The sequence below is a fragment of the Astyanax mexicanus genome, chromosome 8, assembly GCF_023375975.1.
Source record: "Astyanax mexicanus isolate ESR-SI-001 chromosome 8, AstMex3_surface, whole genome shotgun sequence".
Taxonomy (NCBI): Eukaryota; Metazoa; Chordata; class Actinopteri; order Characiformes; family Acestrorhamphidae; genus Astyanax; species Astyanax mexicanus.
The window spans coordinates 6,359,305-6,374,302 of NC_064415.1; the positions used below are offsets into that span (position 1 = coordinate 6,359,305).

At 41.6% G+C, this 14,998-nt stretch overlaps 2 protein-coding genes across 2 annotated transcripts in view; both read right to left on the bottom strand.

The window, feature by feature from the left end:
* Window positions 1-14,998, bottom strand: part of LOC125803813 (E3 ubiquitin/ISG15 ligase TRIM25-like) — a 269,398-nt gene that overhangs the window by 227,566 nt on the left and 26,834 nt on the right. The gene's annotated exons all lie outside the window — the stretch shown is intronic.
* Window positions 6,497-11,904, bottom strand: LOC111188269 (tripartite motif-containing protein 16-like). Its single transcript, XM_049482126.1, has 6 exons — window positions 10,710-11,904; window positions 10,494-10,589; window positions 9,899-10,132; window positions 9,057-9,216; window positions 8,607-8,666; window positions 6,497-7,412 (listed from the first exon to the last, which is right to left on the bottom strand). Exons 1-6 carry the CDS (start codon window positions 11,298-11,300, stop codon window positions 6,874-6,876), a joined length of 1,680 nt encoding a protein of 559 aa, XP_049338083.1. The 5' UTR covers window positions 11,301-11,904; the 3' UTR covers window positions 6,497-6,873.

Consider the following 14,998-nt stretch of genomic DNA (forward strand, 5'->3'; position numbering starts at 1 on the left):
GACTCCCCGTAGAGAAATGCGACGAGTGCGGGGTAAGTGAACCTGGGGGCGGCAATGTGTGTGATTCGGTGCACGTTACGGTCGAGGGTCCGTTAGATGAGGGGTTAATTATCGATCCGATTGAAGAGATGCTGGAGCGCAGTTGTGTGGGCTTATCAGAGCCCCAACAACTGCGCTTACGCGACCTGATTGAGCGTTTTCGCGCTAGCTTCGCTGTGTCTGAGCGCGAGTGTACTAGGACTAGCCTCGCGTTTCATTCTATAAACACAGGCGACGCCCAGCCCATCAGGCTGAGACCGCACCGTCTGGCATTTGCGAAACGCGTGGCGGCTGAGCAGTTAGTCCGTGATATGGCGAGTGCGGGCGTTATTGAGCCTTCGAGCAGCCCGTGGTCGGCCCCGGTGGTCCTTGCAAAAAAGAAGGACGGGAATTGGCGTTTTTGTGTTGATTATCGCCGACTTAACGCCGTCACGAAGCTCGACTCTTATCCGCTTCCCAGGATCGACGATACGCTAGATCAGCTGTCAGGCTCAGCCTGGTTCAGCTCGCTAGATTTGAGGAGCGGGTATTGGCAGGTGCCCCTGGCTGAAGGGGATAGGGAGAAAACCGCTTTCTCGCTTGGCTCGGCTCTATGGCATTTCACGGTGCTCCCGTTTGGGTTGTGTAACTCGCCGGCTACTTTCGAGCGTCTTATGGAGCGCGTGTTAAGCGGGATCCCGCGTTCGTGCTGCGTTGTTTACCTGGATGACGTCATGGCGCACGGGACCGACTTCGACTCCGCGCTCTCTCACCTCGAGGTGGTGCTCGGCGCGATTCAGGCGGCTAACCTGAAGCTCAACCCGGCGAAGTGTAACTTGCTGAGGCAGCGCGTGAATTTTCTGGGCCATGTAGTGAGCGGTGCTGGTGTGGAAACCGACCCTAAAAAGACGGAGGCGGTCCGTGACTGGCCTGTCCCACGTAACGCGAAAATGGTTCGTAGTTTTGTGGGGCTCGCGTCGTATTACAGGCGGTTTATCAGGGGGTTCGCGGACGTGGCGGCACCGCTTCACAATTTAACTAGACCGGGTGTGACATTCCGTTGGTCTGACGAGGCGGAGCGAGCGTTCGGGGAGCTAAAAAGCCGTCTATGCAATGCTCCCGTTCTTGCGTATCCGAATATGTCGGAGAGCTTCATTGTGGATACGGATGCGAGCGACCATGGCCTCGGAGCGGTTCTATCGCAGGTTCAGGATGGCTCAGAGCGCGTAATAGCATACTATAGCCGCCGCCTAGACAAGGCGGAGCGTAACTATTGCGTGACGCGCCGGGAGCTACTCGCGGTGGTCGAGGGCCTTAAGCATTTCCGACCGTATGTGTATGGGGTCCCGTTTCTGCTGCGCCGACCACGCCTCGCTTCAGTGGCTCATGCGTTTCCGCGAGCCCGAGGGCCAGCTCGCACGCTGGATATCTAGGCTTCAGGAGTTTAGCTTCGAGGTTGTGCACCGACCGGGCCGTAGCCATGGTAACGCGGACGCTTTGTCGCGCCGGCCGTGTGTGGCCTTGGACTGTAAGCATTGCGCTCGTGCGGAGGAGAAATCCGCTGAGACTGCTCATTGCGCTGCAGTCTCAGCGGATGTGACCGGCGGTGTAGTGGTGGCGCAGGTGTCCGTGGAACAGATACGAGATGCGCAACGGGCGGATCGCGACTTAATGTGGGCCGTACACGCGCTCGAGGCGAATGTCACGCCGTCGTGGGAGGAGGTGGTGCCGTTGGGTCCGGTCGCTAAAGCGCTGCGCTCCAACTGGGCTAGCTTTAGCCTGTCTGATGGCGTGCTGTGTCATACCTGGGAGGATCCGGCGAACGGGCAGCGCGTGTTTCGGGTGGTGATACCGCGGGCGCTTAGGGATTCGGTCCTACGGGGAGTCCATGGGTCGCCTGGGGCTGGGCACTTTGGCGTTACCAAAACCCTGAAGCGCCTGAGACAGCGTTTCTATTGGCCTGGGTGCAGGGCTGATGTGGAGCTCTTTGTGCACTGCTGTGACGTGTGCGCCGCCAAGAAAGGCCCCGCGAGGGCGCCCCGCGCCCCACTTCACCCCTATCAGTGCGGCGGCCCGATGGAGCGGGTGGCCGTGGATGTGTTGGGCCCCTTCCCGGTGACGGACTCTGGGAACCGCTATGTCTTGGTGGCGATGGATTACTTTACAAAGTGGCCGGAGGCCTACGCGGTGCCGGACCAAGGGGCGGTCACTACTGCTGATGTCCTGGTGCGGGAGTTCTTCTGCCGATTCGGGGTTCCGGAGGAGCTGCATAGCGACCAGGGGAGGAACTTCGAGTCGGAGGTCATGGCGGAGGTCTGCCGCATCTTGGGCATTCATAAAACCAGGACGACGCCCCTTCATCCGCAGAGTGACGGGCTGGTGGAGCGGTTTAACCGCACGCTGGCGGCGCAGTTGGCCATGGTGGCGAGCAAAGGCCAGCGTGACTGGGACACACATCTGCCGGTCGTGCTGCTGGCCTGCCGCTCGGCCGTGCAGGAGACGACAGGATTCACGCCGGCCATGCTTATGTTTGGTCGCGAGCTGAGGACGCCGGTGGCTCTGGCTTTCGGGGCGCCTCCTGATGGGGGCGAGCACGCTACGGACGCGCCCACCTTCGTTTCGCGTCTTATGTCCTCACTGGATTTAGCGCACGGGCTCGCGCGCTCGAACCAGTCTGCTGCCGGACAGAAGCAGAAACGCGCGTATGATACGCGCTGCTTTGGGGAGCCTTTATCTGTGGGGGCGAGGGTCTGGCTGTACAACCCGCAGCGCAAAAAGGGACTGTGCCCGAAACTCCAGTCGGCCTGGGTGGGTCCATGCCGGGTGCTCTCCAGACTTGGGGAGGTGGTTTACCGGATCCGGTGGGGCAGACGCACGATGATCGTGCACCGGGACAGGCTGGCCCCATATAGGCCGAAACTGAGGGACACTGGGGACGGCGGTGCAGAACCTGCCGGCCCTGCACCTGAGCCTGTCCAGAACTCTGACTCTGTGGAACCGCTGACGGGTGGCGCTTTGCCCGGCCCCTCCAGGCTGCCGCGGGTGAGGAGGCCGCCTGCCCGCCTGAATGACTTTGTATGTGAGTGATTGTAAAAAGAAAAAAAAAAAAAAAAAAAAAAAAAAAAAAAAATTGTTTTGTTGTTCACGGGGTTATGTTGGGTTTGTGGGGTCGCCGGGACGGCTGACCCTTGAGGGGGGGGCTATGTGGCGTCTGTGTGTGTGTGTGTGTGGCTGCTGTATGCCTGTGTGTGCCCGCCTCTGTGTGTCTGTGTGTGTGGATGTGTGCTGTGTGCCCTAGCCTACGTAGTTGGCCCCTCCCCCGTTTCCTAGGTTATGGGGAGGGGCTATGCAGATGGGTGCCGGTTAGGGCACTCACCATAAAGTAGGTGAGTAGGGGGTTGAGTGACCTGGCTGTGTTTGTAATGTGTGTGGCAGTTGGGTTTCGCTCTCCTAGCCTTGTTAAAGGCTGTAAGCGAGTGGCAAGCCAGTTCTAATAAAGAGCTTTGAGTACTTGTCATGAGTCTCACGGGTCCTCCTTCCTCTTCCACGCCACAATACAAAACCTACAAACACAGACAGGTTTATCCATCTATCTGTCTAATTTACCCTAATCTGTTCTGTTAACGATCTTAACGATGGTAATTTAGTGGGGATCATGCTGTACTCTACATGTTAATTAGATTCAGGTGTGCTGACAGTATTAAATCAGGTTATTTGATGATTTTATCCTGTAAAAGTGCAGCACTAACACTGTACTCTGCTGCAGCTCTGTGGGGCTGCTAGTATTAGTTGCTAAATTACAGGAACTATTGAGAAGCTCAACGAGTCGCCATTGCTGTTAAAGAGTGAAGATTGGAGCAAACGGAGCTGAAGCGACTCTCTCTCTCTTTATACGGCTCTGGCTGGTGTAAAACAGAACCATTTCACTCATTTCTTATGTATAAAATAAAACACTGAGATAATGAGAAGCTGTAAATATTTATTAATAATTTAACTAGCTAATTTACCAGCTCCTCTTCTGTTTAAGGTGGAGGATATAAGTTAAATGGAGCTCCTCAAGACCCCATATTTCTGTGTTGTGTCTGTTTAAAACTCTGTTGTTGAAGCTAAATTATCCTCTTCTTCTAATTACTGTTACCCTCTAATTAACTGAGTTTATTTTATTACTTATTCTGTACGTTTATTATCACTGTGGGTGTAAATCTATATCAGTGCAGCACAGGATCGAACACAAAGTAAACAAACATTCCCCCTCCTTCATCATTATTAGCATTAGCATTAGCCTCAACTCCTTTAAAAACCCCAAGTTAAAATAGAGTCTAACTACTTGTTTTGAATATTCTTCTGATTTTACAAAGCAAAATGATTAATTTTACTAAAACAGCAAAGAAAGTTTACCTTTAAATGTACATTTTTCTACATCAAACAGGTTCTAGAGAAGAGAGGAGCTAGTTAGTATTGATGCTAATGTGTGCTGAGTGGTTAGAGAGCTAACTGGAGTTTAAAAGGTTTATAACTGGAATTTAAAAGCTTTAGAAAATGTTTCTGCAGTGCTGAATCATGTGATATAGTTCTGTTTTTATTTTTATTATTCTAAAACATTTATAAACTCAGATTTATTGGTCAAATCCTCCATAAAACCCCATTAATTTCAGAGTCACTAAGGAGCATCTGATAAACACGGAAGACACTCTCCAGAGCTAATTCTCCTCTCTTCTTATTAATTGTTAACATTATTTTACACAAATACCAAATATACACACATCATTTCATGTAATAGAACTTATTAATTTTAGTCTTTTGAAATCAGTAGGTGGAGTAAAGTAGCCCAGCTTTCATAGCTTTGAGGGTTTTATGCTACATAAAAATCATTTTCTTGAATAGCAAAATGTCTTATATACAAATTGTCTTACATTTCTAACATTTAAACCTGGACTACATAACGTATTAGCTGTATAAACACAAATAAAAGCCAGCTTAATTATTTTAAATGCAGCGGCTTTACATTGTTCAATAAATCCCCTATCCAGATAAATCTCTCCATCTATATAGAGTGAATCTGACTGTGGTTGGATGAGAAGTATAAACATATACCATTCTGACACCCTATTGGTTTATACAGTGATCCATCACACCTGCACGAAACCCCTGGTATTTAGTTAGAGCCTCTTTAATATATTTACATTCTACTAAAATACATTTATTTACAATCAGCATATATGCAGCTGAAACAGGGAGGAGCCTAGTGCATCCCACATTATGTTATCAACATTAACATTGTAATAGCACCATATAGTCATTATAGCTTATAGAAAAATGTGTTTTGGGGAGGGGGGGTAGTGCACTACAGGACTCTGTGGGCGTGGCCTAAGCTTTTATTCTTATTGGCTTCATTTTTTCCCTTACAGTACTTTTACTTTTATACTTTAAGTAGTTTTGAAACCAGTACTTTTACACTTTTAGTTAAAGAGTAAAAAGCTTGAGTTGATACTTCAACTTCTACTGAAGTATTTTAACCCCTAGTATCTACACTTCTACCTACAGAGTAATGAACGGAGATACTTTTCACACCTTTGACAGGGATTAGTTTAGTGATGTTGATTAATCAAAAATCTGAATACGCCGATACTGGTCAGTACATTTTAAAACAGTGTAAAGTTGTAGAGTAAAGAATGCAAGTTATTGTGTTTATTATATTTTTATTTTGATTGTTGTGATAATAAACCAGATTGGATCTGTGATAGTTCTAGTGTAGCCTAAGACTGCTGCAAAAGAAAAGAAGAAAAAAAAAAACAGCAATCTTCAGCCATTCATCCCAGACATCTGCTCCTATTGCTCTGAAAACCAGAAATAATAGTAATAATTTGACAAATTAGACCCTCTGTGCTAAGCTGTTGGCTCACACTTTATTAAAAATAAGATATAACCCACAACGTGACAGTTAATACAATCTGAGAACATTACAAATAAAATGTAATTAATACAGAACGGGTGTAGAGCTAAATGATAAAATGCTCAAACAAATCAACTAAACATAGAAGAATATATCTATTAGATGAATTAGTAAAAACAGCTGTCACACAAAAACCTTGTATCTACTGTGTCTTATGTTTATACTTTTACAGCTGTTGATCTTCATACTGTGTCAATATTTCCTGATTAAAGGGCAAATAGAAATGTTTCCAAAATTGCATTTTGCTGTAAAGTTGCTACTTTAGAGATATAAAGTTTTTATGTGACAGCGATGATAAATATATTACATTTAAGCTACAATCAACAGTTCAATATTGTAAAACTGTGTTTCATAGTGTAAGTTAATGTGTGTAGTGTACAGTAAGTTAAAATGTATATTTTCTATTATATTTTACTATATGTTGTATATATTCTGTTCTTTCCTTTTGATATTACATTGATTGTAAAATTAAAGTTAAAGCATTAACACACAGATTTCCTCTCTCTTTGTTTTGATATAAAATGTTGAGGATAAAACAACAGTATAATAATTTAAACATTTTATTGTGATCTTTCATTCAGTTTATAATAAATGATAATGTGTTAAAAATGAATAAAATTCTGTAATATGAAGTTTAAAATATGAACTCTGTTACTGTGAGCTCTGTTAATGATATAAACAGTTTAAACTATTTAACGCTAAATCTGAATAAATCTTTCCATACAGGAAATGTACCTGCAGTTCTAATCTGGGACAGACGTAATTACCGTTCAGAATTATGATTATTTATATTAACAATATCTCCCAGCACTATTATAACTTTATTTGATCAGCTCTACAGTCTAGATTCTGCAGTTCTTATCTGATCTCATCCAGCTCTTCTCTTTGTTCTGCATGTTCTTCTATTTTGCTGAAAGTAAAAGATTTACTGATGAGTTGAAGTTTAACCCAAACCCAGCGTAGAGCGACTGAGTGAAGGTGGTCTGGACTCTGTGGATGAGGGTCATGGTATCAGAGATGCTGTAGAAGGACAGAGTTCCTGCCCTGTGATCCACATACACTCCTATTCTAGAGGAGACGGGCACTCCGGAGATTTTAGTATTTCTGTTATTGTATTTGAATGTGTATCTGGAGGAATCACAGGACAATCTCCAAGACTGATCATTATTACCCCCAAACAAACTGTCCCAGCCTACTCCCTTCCTGGAGATGCTTTTATAAGACACTGCTATATAAACCCCTTCATCTCCTCTCCACTCAACCTCCCAGTAGCAGCGTCCACTCACACTCTCTCTACACAGAACCTGAGGAAATATATTAAATCTGTCTGGATGGTCAGGATATGGCTGGACAGTGGTGCTGCGGGTCACCACTGTGTTCCTCTCAGGCAGGAGGAGGTGATTATAAGCTGTGTTTGGATCCAGTGTGAGCTGACAGGAATCTGAAAGAGAGAGAAAACCCATCAACTTTTAGAAAACGATCTAAAAACAGCCCCTAAAACTGGAATAATAAGAGAACATACACAACATAACAATTTTATGTATATTTTTGTTCTCAGGTGTTAATTGTGTTTTCCTAATTCTTTAAAAAACAAAAAGGTTTTTATTCCCCAAAAATTTTCAAGGATTTAAGGAGATTTTATTGTCATTCGCATCACATGTGGTACATGAGGTGGAACAAAATTGTGATCTCACAATCCAGTTTACAACCAAGAGCTGTCATTAAAATAGATATATAGATAAAATAAAAGAATACAATAAAACTAGAATATACAAAACAGATAAAGATAAATAAAAAAAGGTTTTGCTTTAGTGGTGGCACAATCATATCTGAAACTGATTTTTTTTTTTTTTTTTGAATATTTGTGAAATATAAAGTGCTGAGTATACTAAAGACTTCCAGAAGCTTCTGGAACTGTGAGAACTATCAAGAAGTTTTCAGAACTGTCCAGAATTGTGTAGAACTTTACAGTATAAATAAAGAAGTTTATCAGTATAAATAAAGAAGATGATCAGAGACTATATTTGGGGAAAGATTGGTGAAAGTGATTTGCAGTTTAGTCCCAAATCTCAGAAAACAATACATTTCTGAACATTTTTAGTTATGCTTGTAGATGCACTTTAAAATTAATGTTCTTTGTTGTTTGGTGTTTGATTGGGGCATTTTGAAATTTTCCATGTTCACTTTGCCTCTGAAAAGCCTGGATACAAGTGCTCACTATTGCACAGAGATTCAGTACAGTCGCTAATCCAGAAAATATACTAATTTTTTTATCTATTATACAGAGAATCGATTGAGTTGTATAATAATTGCAGATTTGTAGTAAAATGTTCATTGCTTTTATCATAAAACACAAATTTTGTGTTTTATCTAAATAAATACAAAACTATGATAGGCCATTATCACAAAATCAAAGTTCATGAATGTTGGTTTTTTTCTTTATACGTAAGCAGTTGAAATATAACAGTTAATTATTTAATATAGACGTATAAATGTCAGATTAAACTTTGTGTATTTGTACATTGTGGTGTTATTTCTGAGAGTGTGTGAGAATGAAAGAGTTAAAGAGAGAGAGAGAGAGAAAGAGAGAGAGAGAGAGAGAGAGAGAGAGAGAGAGAGAAAGGGCTGGACTTACACTGCAGAAACTCTTCCCTGCTTTTGGGTTCAGGAGGAGGAATGATCTGCACTTCCTTCACTACAGGAAAATGTACACAGTTACTACACAGCATCACTGAGCTTCTGTTCCCTCTGTACATTTACTACAACATTAAAATAATATAATACTGGATTTTCTCTCCATGTAGATGTAGAGTCTTAATCTACCCTACCTGGACTTTCAATCACAATAAAGTCACACCTTATATACAGTCTCAACCACTTCAGTCCAGAAACTACTGACCGCTTCATCAGGATTTAGAGAAGAACCTACAGTGCATTCTGAAACTCTTCAGACTCTTTTACTTTTTAAAAAATCCTAAATTGTTTTTACTTTGTCATTATGAGGTACTGAGTGCAGAATGATTATTTATGGACTTATCATTTCATATATTTACATAGAAAATGTGATGAGATTTATTTAATATACCTGCAGCTGATGTCTTCTCAAATTCCTCTTTCCAGAATTCGTCTAGTTTTACTCTCAGCTGAGAAACAGACTTCATAACAACTTCAAAAGTGTTGAGAGGACTGAGAGTAAAAGCAGGTGATGCTGAAGATCCAGGAGGAGCTGAGAGAGTCTGAAAACTCTACATGTAGACAAACAACAAACACACAATACCTTCAACAATTTCTAAATCATATTTATATTAAATTAAATCAGGTAAAATCTGGCCTAAATCTGATCTTAATAGTCATTCATGATTCAGATTAATTATGTATGAGACAGTGTGAAAGGAAATAAGAAGTCTGTTATTGAAATCTGATACATATCCAATATCCAAGACAGATCAGAATTCATGCAACATTTACATCAAAACATATATTGAGCATAAGGGAATATGGCGACAGCAGTGAGGGAGGGTTTCAGTGGTAGAATAGAGAGGTAACAGACTTAATTCAAAGGTACACATCACAACTGCTCTGAGTTCAAAATATATTTCCAATGAAATTGCTGAACACAGCCAACAGATGGCGCTGCTGCAGCATCAAAGAAAAATAAAAAGATTTGAATTGTTTGAACAAAAGAAATGAATGGCCGAAAGAGGCCATATTACATGCCCTTTTTTACAGTGAGCTGGAACTCATTCTCTGTTAAGATCAGCTTTCAGTCACTGGTGAAACCGAACCTTCATGTGAAGCTCTGCTCTTTAGTGCATGAGCTTCAGTTTAAGAACTGTTCAGACTACTGTCAGATATAGATCACATTAAAAAGATGGTGTAAACAGTCTAAAATAAACGTTGTATTTGGGGAGAAAAACTGTCTGTTACCTGGAGGAAATGGATGTGATCCTCTGTGAATGAAAGCTTCTCCAGATCAGCATCTCTCCTCTTCAGCTCTGTGATCTCCTGCTCCAGTCTCTTCAGACGTTCTTCAGCTCGACTCACTGCAGCTTTCTCCTGATCTCTGATCATCTGCCTCACCTCAGAGCGTCTTCTCTCAATGGAGAGGATCATCTCAGTGAAGATCTTCTCACTGTCCTCCACTGCTGTCTGAGCAGAGCGCTGGTAGTGGAATCACAGAGAGAGGAGAATGTTAGGAGCAGTTCATTCACATCAATAAGTGGATTTACATGCACTTCATAATCTGATTACTGAGGAACATCAGAGTTTATCAGTAATCAGATTTTTTATTTGCAACCAGCCAATAATTTCACAGAATAAGACGTGACATAAATATTGTGTAAATCCAAACTTCATGAAGCTGTAAATATTATTTAATATTGATAATTAATGACTAAAACTAAAATACAATGTGACTTTAAATTACATTTTAAAAATGAGGACACCTTTAGTTAAGTAATTAAATAATTACCCTTAATGGGAGAAATCAGATCTTTATTCTTCTACTTATTTTAAAAATCACCTTGTGAGTCTCCACAGCTTCTATTAACTCCTGAAGCTCCTTCTCTCTCTGCTGGATTCTCTCCTTGTATTTCCTCTGTGTTTCCACCACCTGCTTCTGCAAATAAACCAGACAACAAAACACAATAATTAAAAAATAAAATGCCACATGCGTCATGGGACAGGTGATGGTATTAGGTCCTATAATCTGGAGTAGCTACTCCATTTACACACTGACCTGTTTCTCAGATATTTCTGCTGCAAGTGACACTGTATCATGTGCTTTATGGTGATCCAGCATACACAGCATGCAGATACACTGCTGGTCGGTGCGACAGTAAACCTCCAGCAGTTTATCGTGCTGAGAGCAGATCTGCTCCTGGAGTCGTCTGGAGGCTTTGACCAGCTTGTGCTTCTTAAAGGCTGGAGATTGGTAGTGAGGCTGGAGGTGAGCTTCACAGAAAGAGGCCAGACACACCAGGCAGGACTGGACGGCTTTGTGTTTTCTCCCAGTACAGGAATCACACTCCACATCTTCAGGATCAGCAGAAGAGTGATCAGGAGGAGCAGCCTGGAGTCTCGTCTTCTTCAGTTTCTCCACCACCTCAGCCAGCATGGTGTTTTTACTCACGACAGGTCTTGAGGTGAAGGTGTGTCTGCAGTGAGGGCAGCTGTAGATCTTCTTCTGATCCTCCTCATCCCAGAACCCATTAATACACACCATACAGAAACTGTGTCCACAGGAAATAGCCACTGGATCCTTCAGGAGATCCAGACAAACTGAACAGCTGAACTCATCCTGAACTACCAAAATACCAGCTTCTGCCATTTTACAGTGTGAAGATTTTGTTTCCTGGTTCTCTGTTAGAGAAAAGTGAACAGAACTATCCTGTAATTCTACTTATTAGCCAAGATAACAATACTCACACTGTCTGACTCAAACAGGAACTATTGTAGAGACTCAGGATAACTTACATTAATGACAAAACTGTAGATCCAGACACGACACACACCGATTCACACACTCACACACCCTGCAGGGAATCCAGGAAATGATCATATTTTACTTTCACTCTCACTTTAAGGGACAGACTGCACGTTTGTGAGATTTGGGGATTTGGAGACCTCTCTGGTGAGAATGTGTAATTGCACCGAATATTCAGAAGAGTAGACAGGATAAGACACAACAATCAGATGGGATTTGGACTCAACAAGGGTGTTCAAGAACCCAACATTGGCAGCTTAAATCTCTCAACCCTTGTCCTGCCGCCCTCACAACCCCCTAGTTTTTACCACCACCATGCTAATCTGTGTTACTGCAGTCCTGTGGGGTCCTGAGCATTAAAGAAAGAGAAACAGAGACAGGACTAAAGTCTGTTCAGCTACTGAGAGACTCTTAATGCTGAGTTTTAGACAATACTGATCCGATATTTATGTTATTATAAATAATACAGCCCATCAGTTTAGATTATTATTAAGTAAGAGTAAAATATATTTTTTTTAATACATAACACGACATTCTGAACTGATTTATATGGTTTAGAAGTGACTTTTTGTTTTTTACAGAAGGACTGTTTATAGCGTGTTCAGTGTCTTATAATCCAGATCTGACTGACCTTCCCGACCATTAAGCTTCCCAGACCAAAACACTGTGGTCAACTCACTTTGTGTGTGTGTGTGTGTGTGTGTGTGTGTGTGTGTGTGTAGTAGTAGTATATGCAGTTCATATTAAGTGGTTTCTGGTCGTATCATATTTAAAGTAAATGCAGTCTGAAGTAGCTACTGCTGTGAACACTGATCCTAAAGTAGCTAGATATGCTAACCCAGCATTTCAACAGCTTATTTAACCTTATTTACAGCTATTTACACTAGCATATCTAACCAGCTTTCACACACAAAACAGAGATAGTTCACCAGCTAGGCAACTTATATCCACTGTGATTTAGAGTTATTAAAATAATAAATAGAATAAATCTTCTCCTCCTACTGCTTTCATGTTACAACCACTGAATTACGTTGCTTGTGCTTTTTGGAACAATACTTCGTACGGTTTTCTTACAGCGAGCATTTTTCAGCTAAACATTTTCCCATAGGAATCCATTTAAACGTTTTGGACAAAAAAAATTAAATGGCTTTGCAGGTCACAGTTTCTTAGCTAGAACCGTGAAAATCAGTAGACTCGAAGAACTTACATTTCAAATTATATGCTGTGTGAATCAATCTGATTTACGCTTTTCTTTAAAATTCCCGACATCTCATCACACACTCCCAGCACAGCCACACATGGCACGGCTCCCTCTGAACCACTCCTTAGTGCTGTGTGTATATAGAGGAACGTATAGACTAGTGATCAACCTTTATTGTTTTTTTTAATTGCCGATGACGATGCCGATATTTAAAGATCACAAGTGGCAGATGACCGATATTTAAAGCCAATATTTCGTCACAACTGATTTTTAGCTTGTACACTTCCCATGTACTCACAATAATAATGATACACAGTTAAGCTATCTGGAATTACACTATTTAAAAAAGTTTTAGTAGTCTAAACTCTAATGGCTCAAACATTTGGAAAGTGTGCAGTGGAAGAAAAAAGAGGCAATGAAAACTATTTTACAGATTATTTAAAACACACAGAATATGGGTAAAATCCTGACACATAAAATTACAACAATTGTATCTTACCTCAGTCAGTCAGTGACATTACAGAGCAATAAGAGAATCTGATCTGTGGGAAAGTAGTTCTTTCCAGTGTAAATTGTCCAGGTTATTCCTTGAGTGGGCTGCCAGAGCATCCTCTGGAAAGTACATTTTAAAGATATCCAGGGGAGTGTGGCTGTCATCTGTGATAATAATAAATAATACAATGTAAGTAAAGTTCCTAACTACAGAATTTGCCATTTACTCATTACAGCGGCCACACCTGACACCTGCATTACAATAGCCCACACCAACCTAATCACTTCATATTTACACACTACACACACATTTTAGCACAAAGACACACATTTAATAATCTCTATCATTTACACCTGATTCAGTACCACACCAACACTAATAATGGGCCCGGTAAAACGCTGAATCCGGTAACAACAGTGGGTAACTTAACCAATTAACTGATATTTAGAGCTTCTTATTTCAGCAGTATTTACTCAATCCAATTAATAATCCCTTTAAAACATGCAGTATATTATATTTACGAGATGAACACATAATGTAATATAAATGCGAAGGCTATGTTTACTAGTTAGGGAGCTGGGATTTCCAGGAGTTTCTCTACTGTAGGTTAACTGAGTTAGCTGAGCTGAGCTAAAGCAAACGGTTAGCATTAGCTAGCCGGTTAGCATTAGCTAGTTTCTAAGCGTTAGCTAGTCTGTTAGCGTTAGCTTGCCGGTTAGCATTAGCTAGTCTGTTAGCGTTAGCTTGCCCGGTTAGCGTTAGCTTTCCCGGTTAGCGTTAGCTACCCTGTTAGCGTTAGCTACCCTGTTAGCGTTACCTAGTCTGTTAGCGTAAGCTAGTTGGTTAGTTTTAGCTAGCCTGTTAGCGTTAGCTAGTCTGTTAGCGTAAGCTAGTTGGTTAGTTTTAGCTAGCCGGTTAGCGTTAGCTAGTCGGTTAGCGTTAGCTAGCACAGAGGCTACTAGACAGTAAAACTCCGTCTAACACAGAAGCTCCACTGCTCTTTACTAAAGCCAGTCAGATAGATTCACTTATCTGTCCAGTTTGGATCCAGTTGAAGCTGAAGTGAAGCCGTTCTCTGCAGCTGTGTCTGAAGCTCTGCAGGTTCTGGGGAACTGAGCTCCTCAGCTCCTCTGCTGTGTGTCAGTTTATAACCAGTTAATGTTCTGCTATTTAGCCTAACTTCTCTCTCTCTTTCTCTCTCCTTCTTTCTCTCTCCTTCTCGCTCTCTCTTTTATATAATATAGTCAGTTAGCTAGCTAGTGTCAGAGCCGTATATAGAGAGTCGCTACAGCGGAAGTCCTAAATGCTTGGTGTTCTCGAGACCCATGAGGAGCTCCAATAGTTCCAGAAAGTTAATATCAGCAATTTAAACACTGAGACAGAACTGCAGTTTTAGTCAATAATAGTTAAAGAATGCAGTAATTTACAATATTTATATAGAAAACCTTTCTGTACATGTAATTCCATTGATAGGCTTTGTTTAAATGTAAAAACTTATTTTTATGAGCTTTGAGTTTTGATTATCATATTGTAATGAAAAGCATTCATATCCTAATGTTAACTGATATAATTACACTGATGGGGGTTTGGGGATGTTTTAAAATCAGATTCTGACTTACTAACAACAACACATTTATTTCATGAGAAGTCTGTATTATTTTAACTTTTTAAACTGAGAAATTTTAAATATGTACAATGACAAACTCAACTTTGTAAACAGTCATTAACAATAAAATGTAATATAAAATAAAAACAGAATAAAAAACAAAAACGCAGAGTTAGTAAAAATGATTAATCCATAAGCGCATAGTTTTTTTTTTTTGCCTTGGGCATTATTTATACATTCTC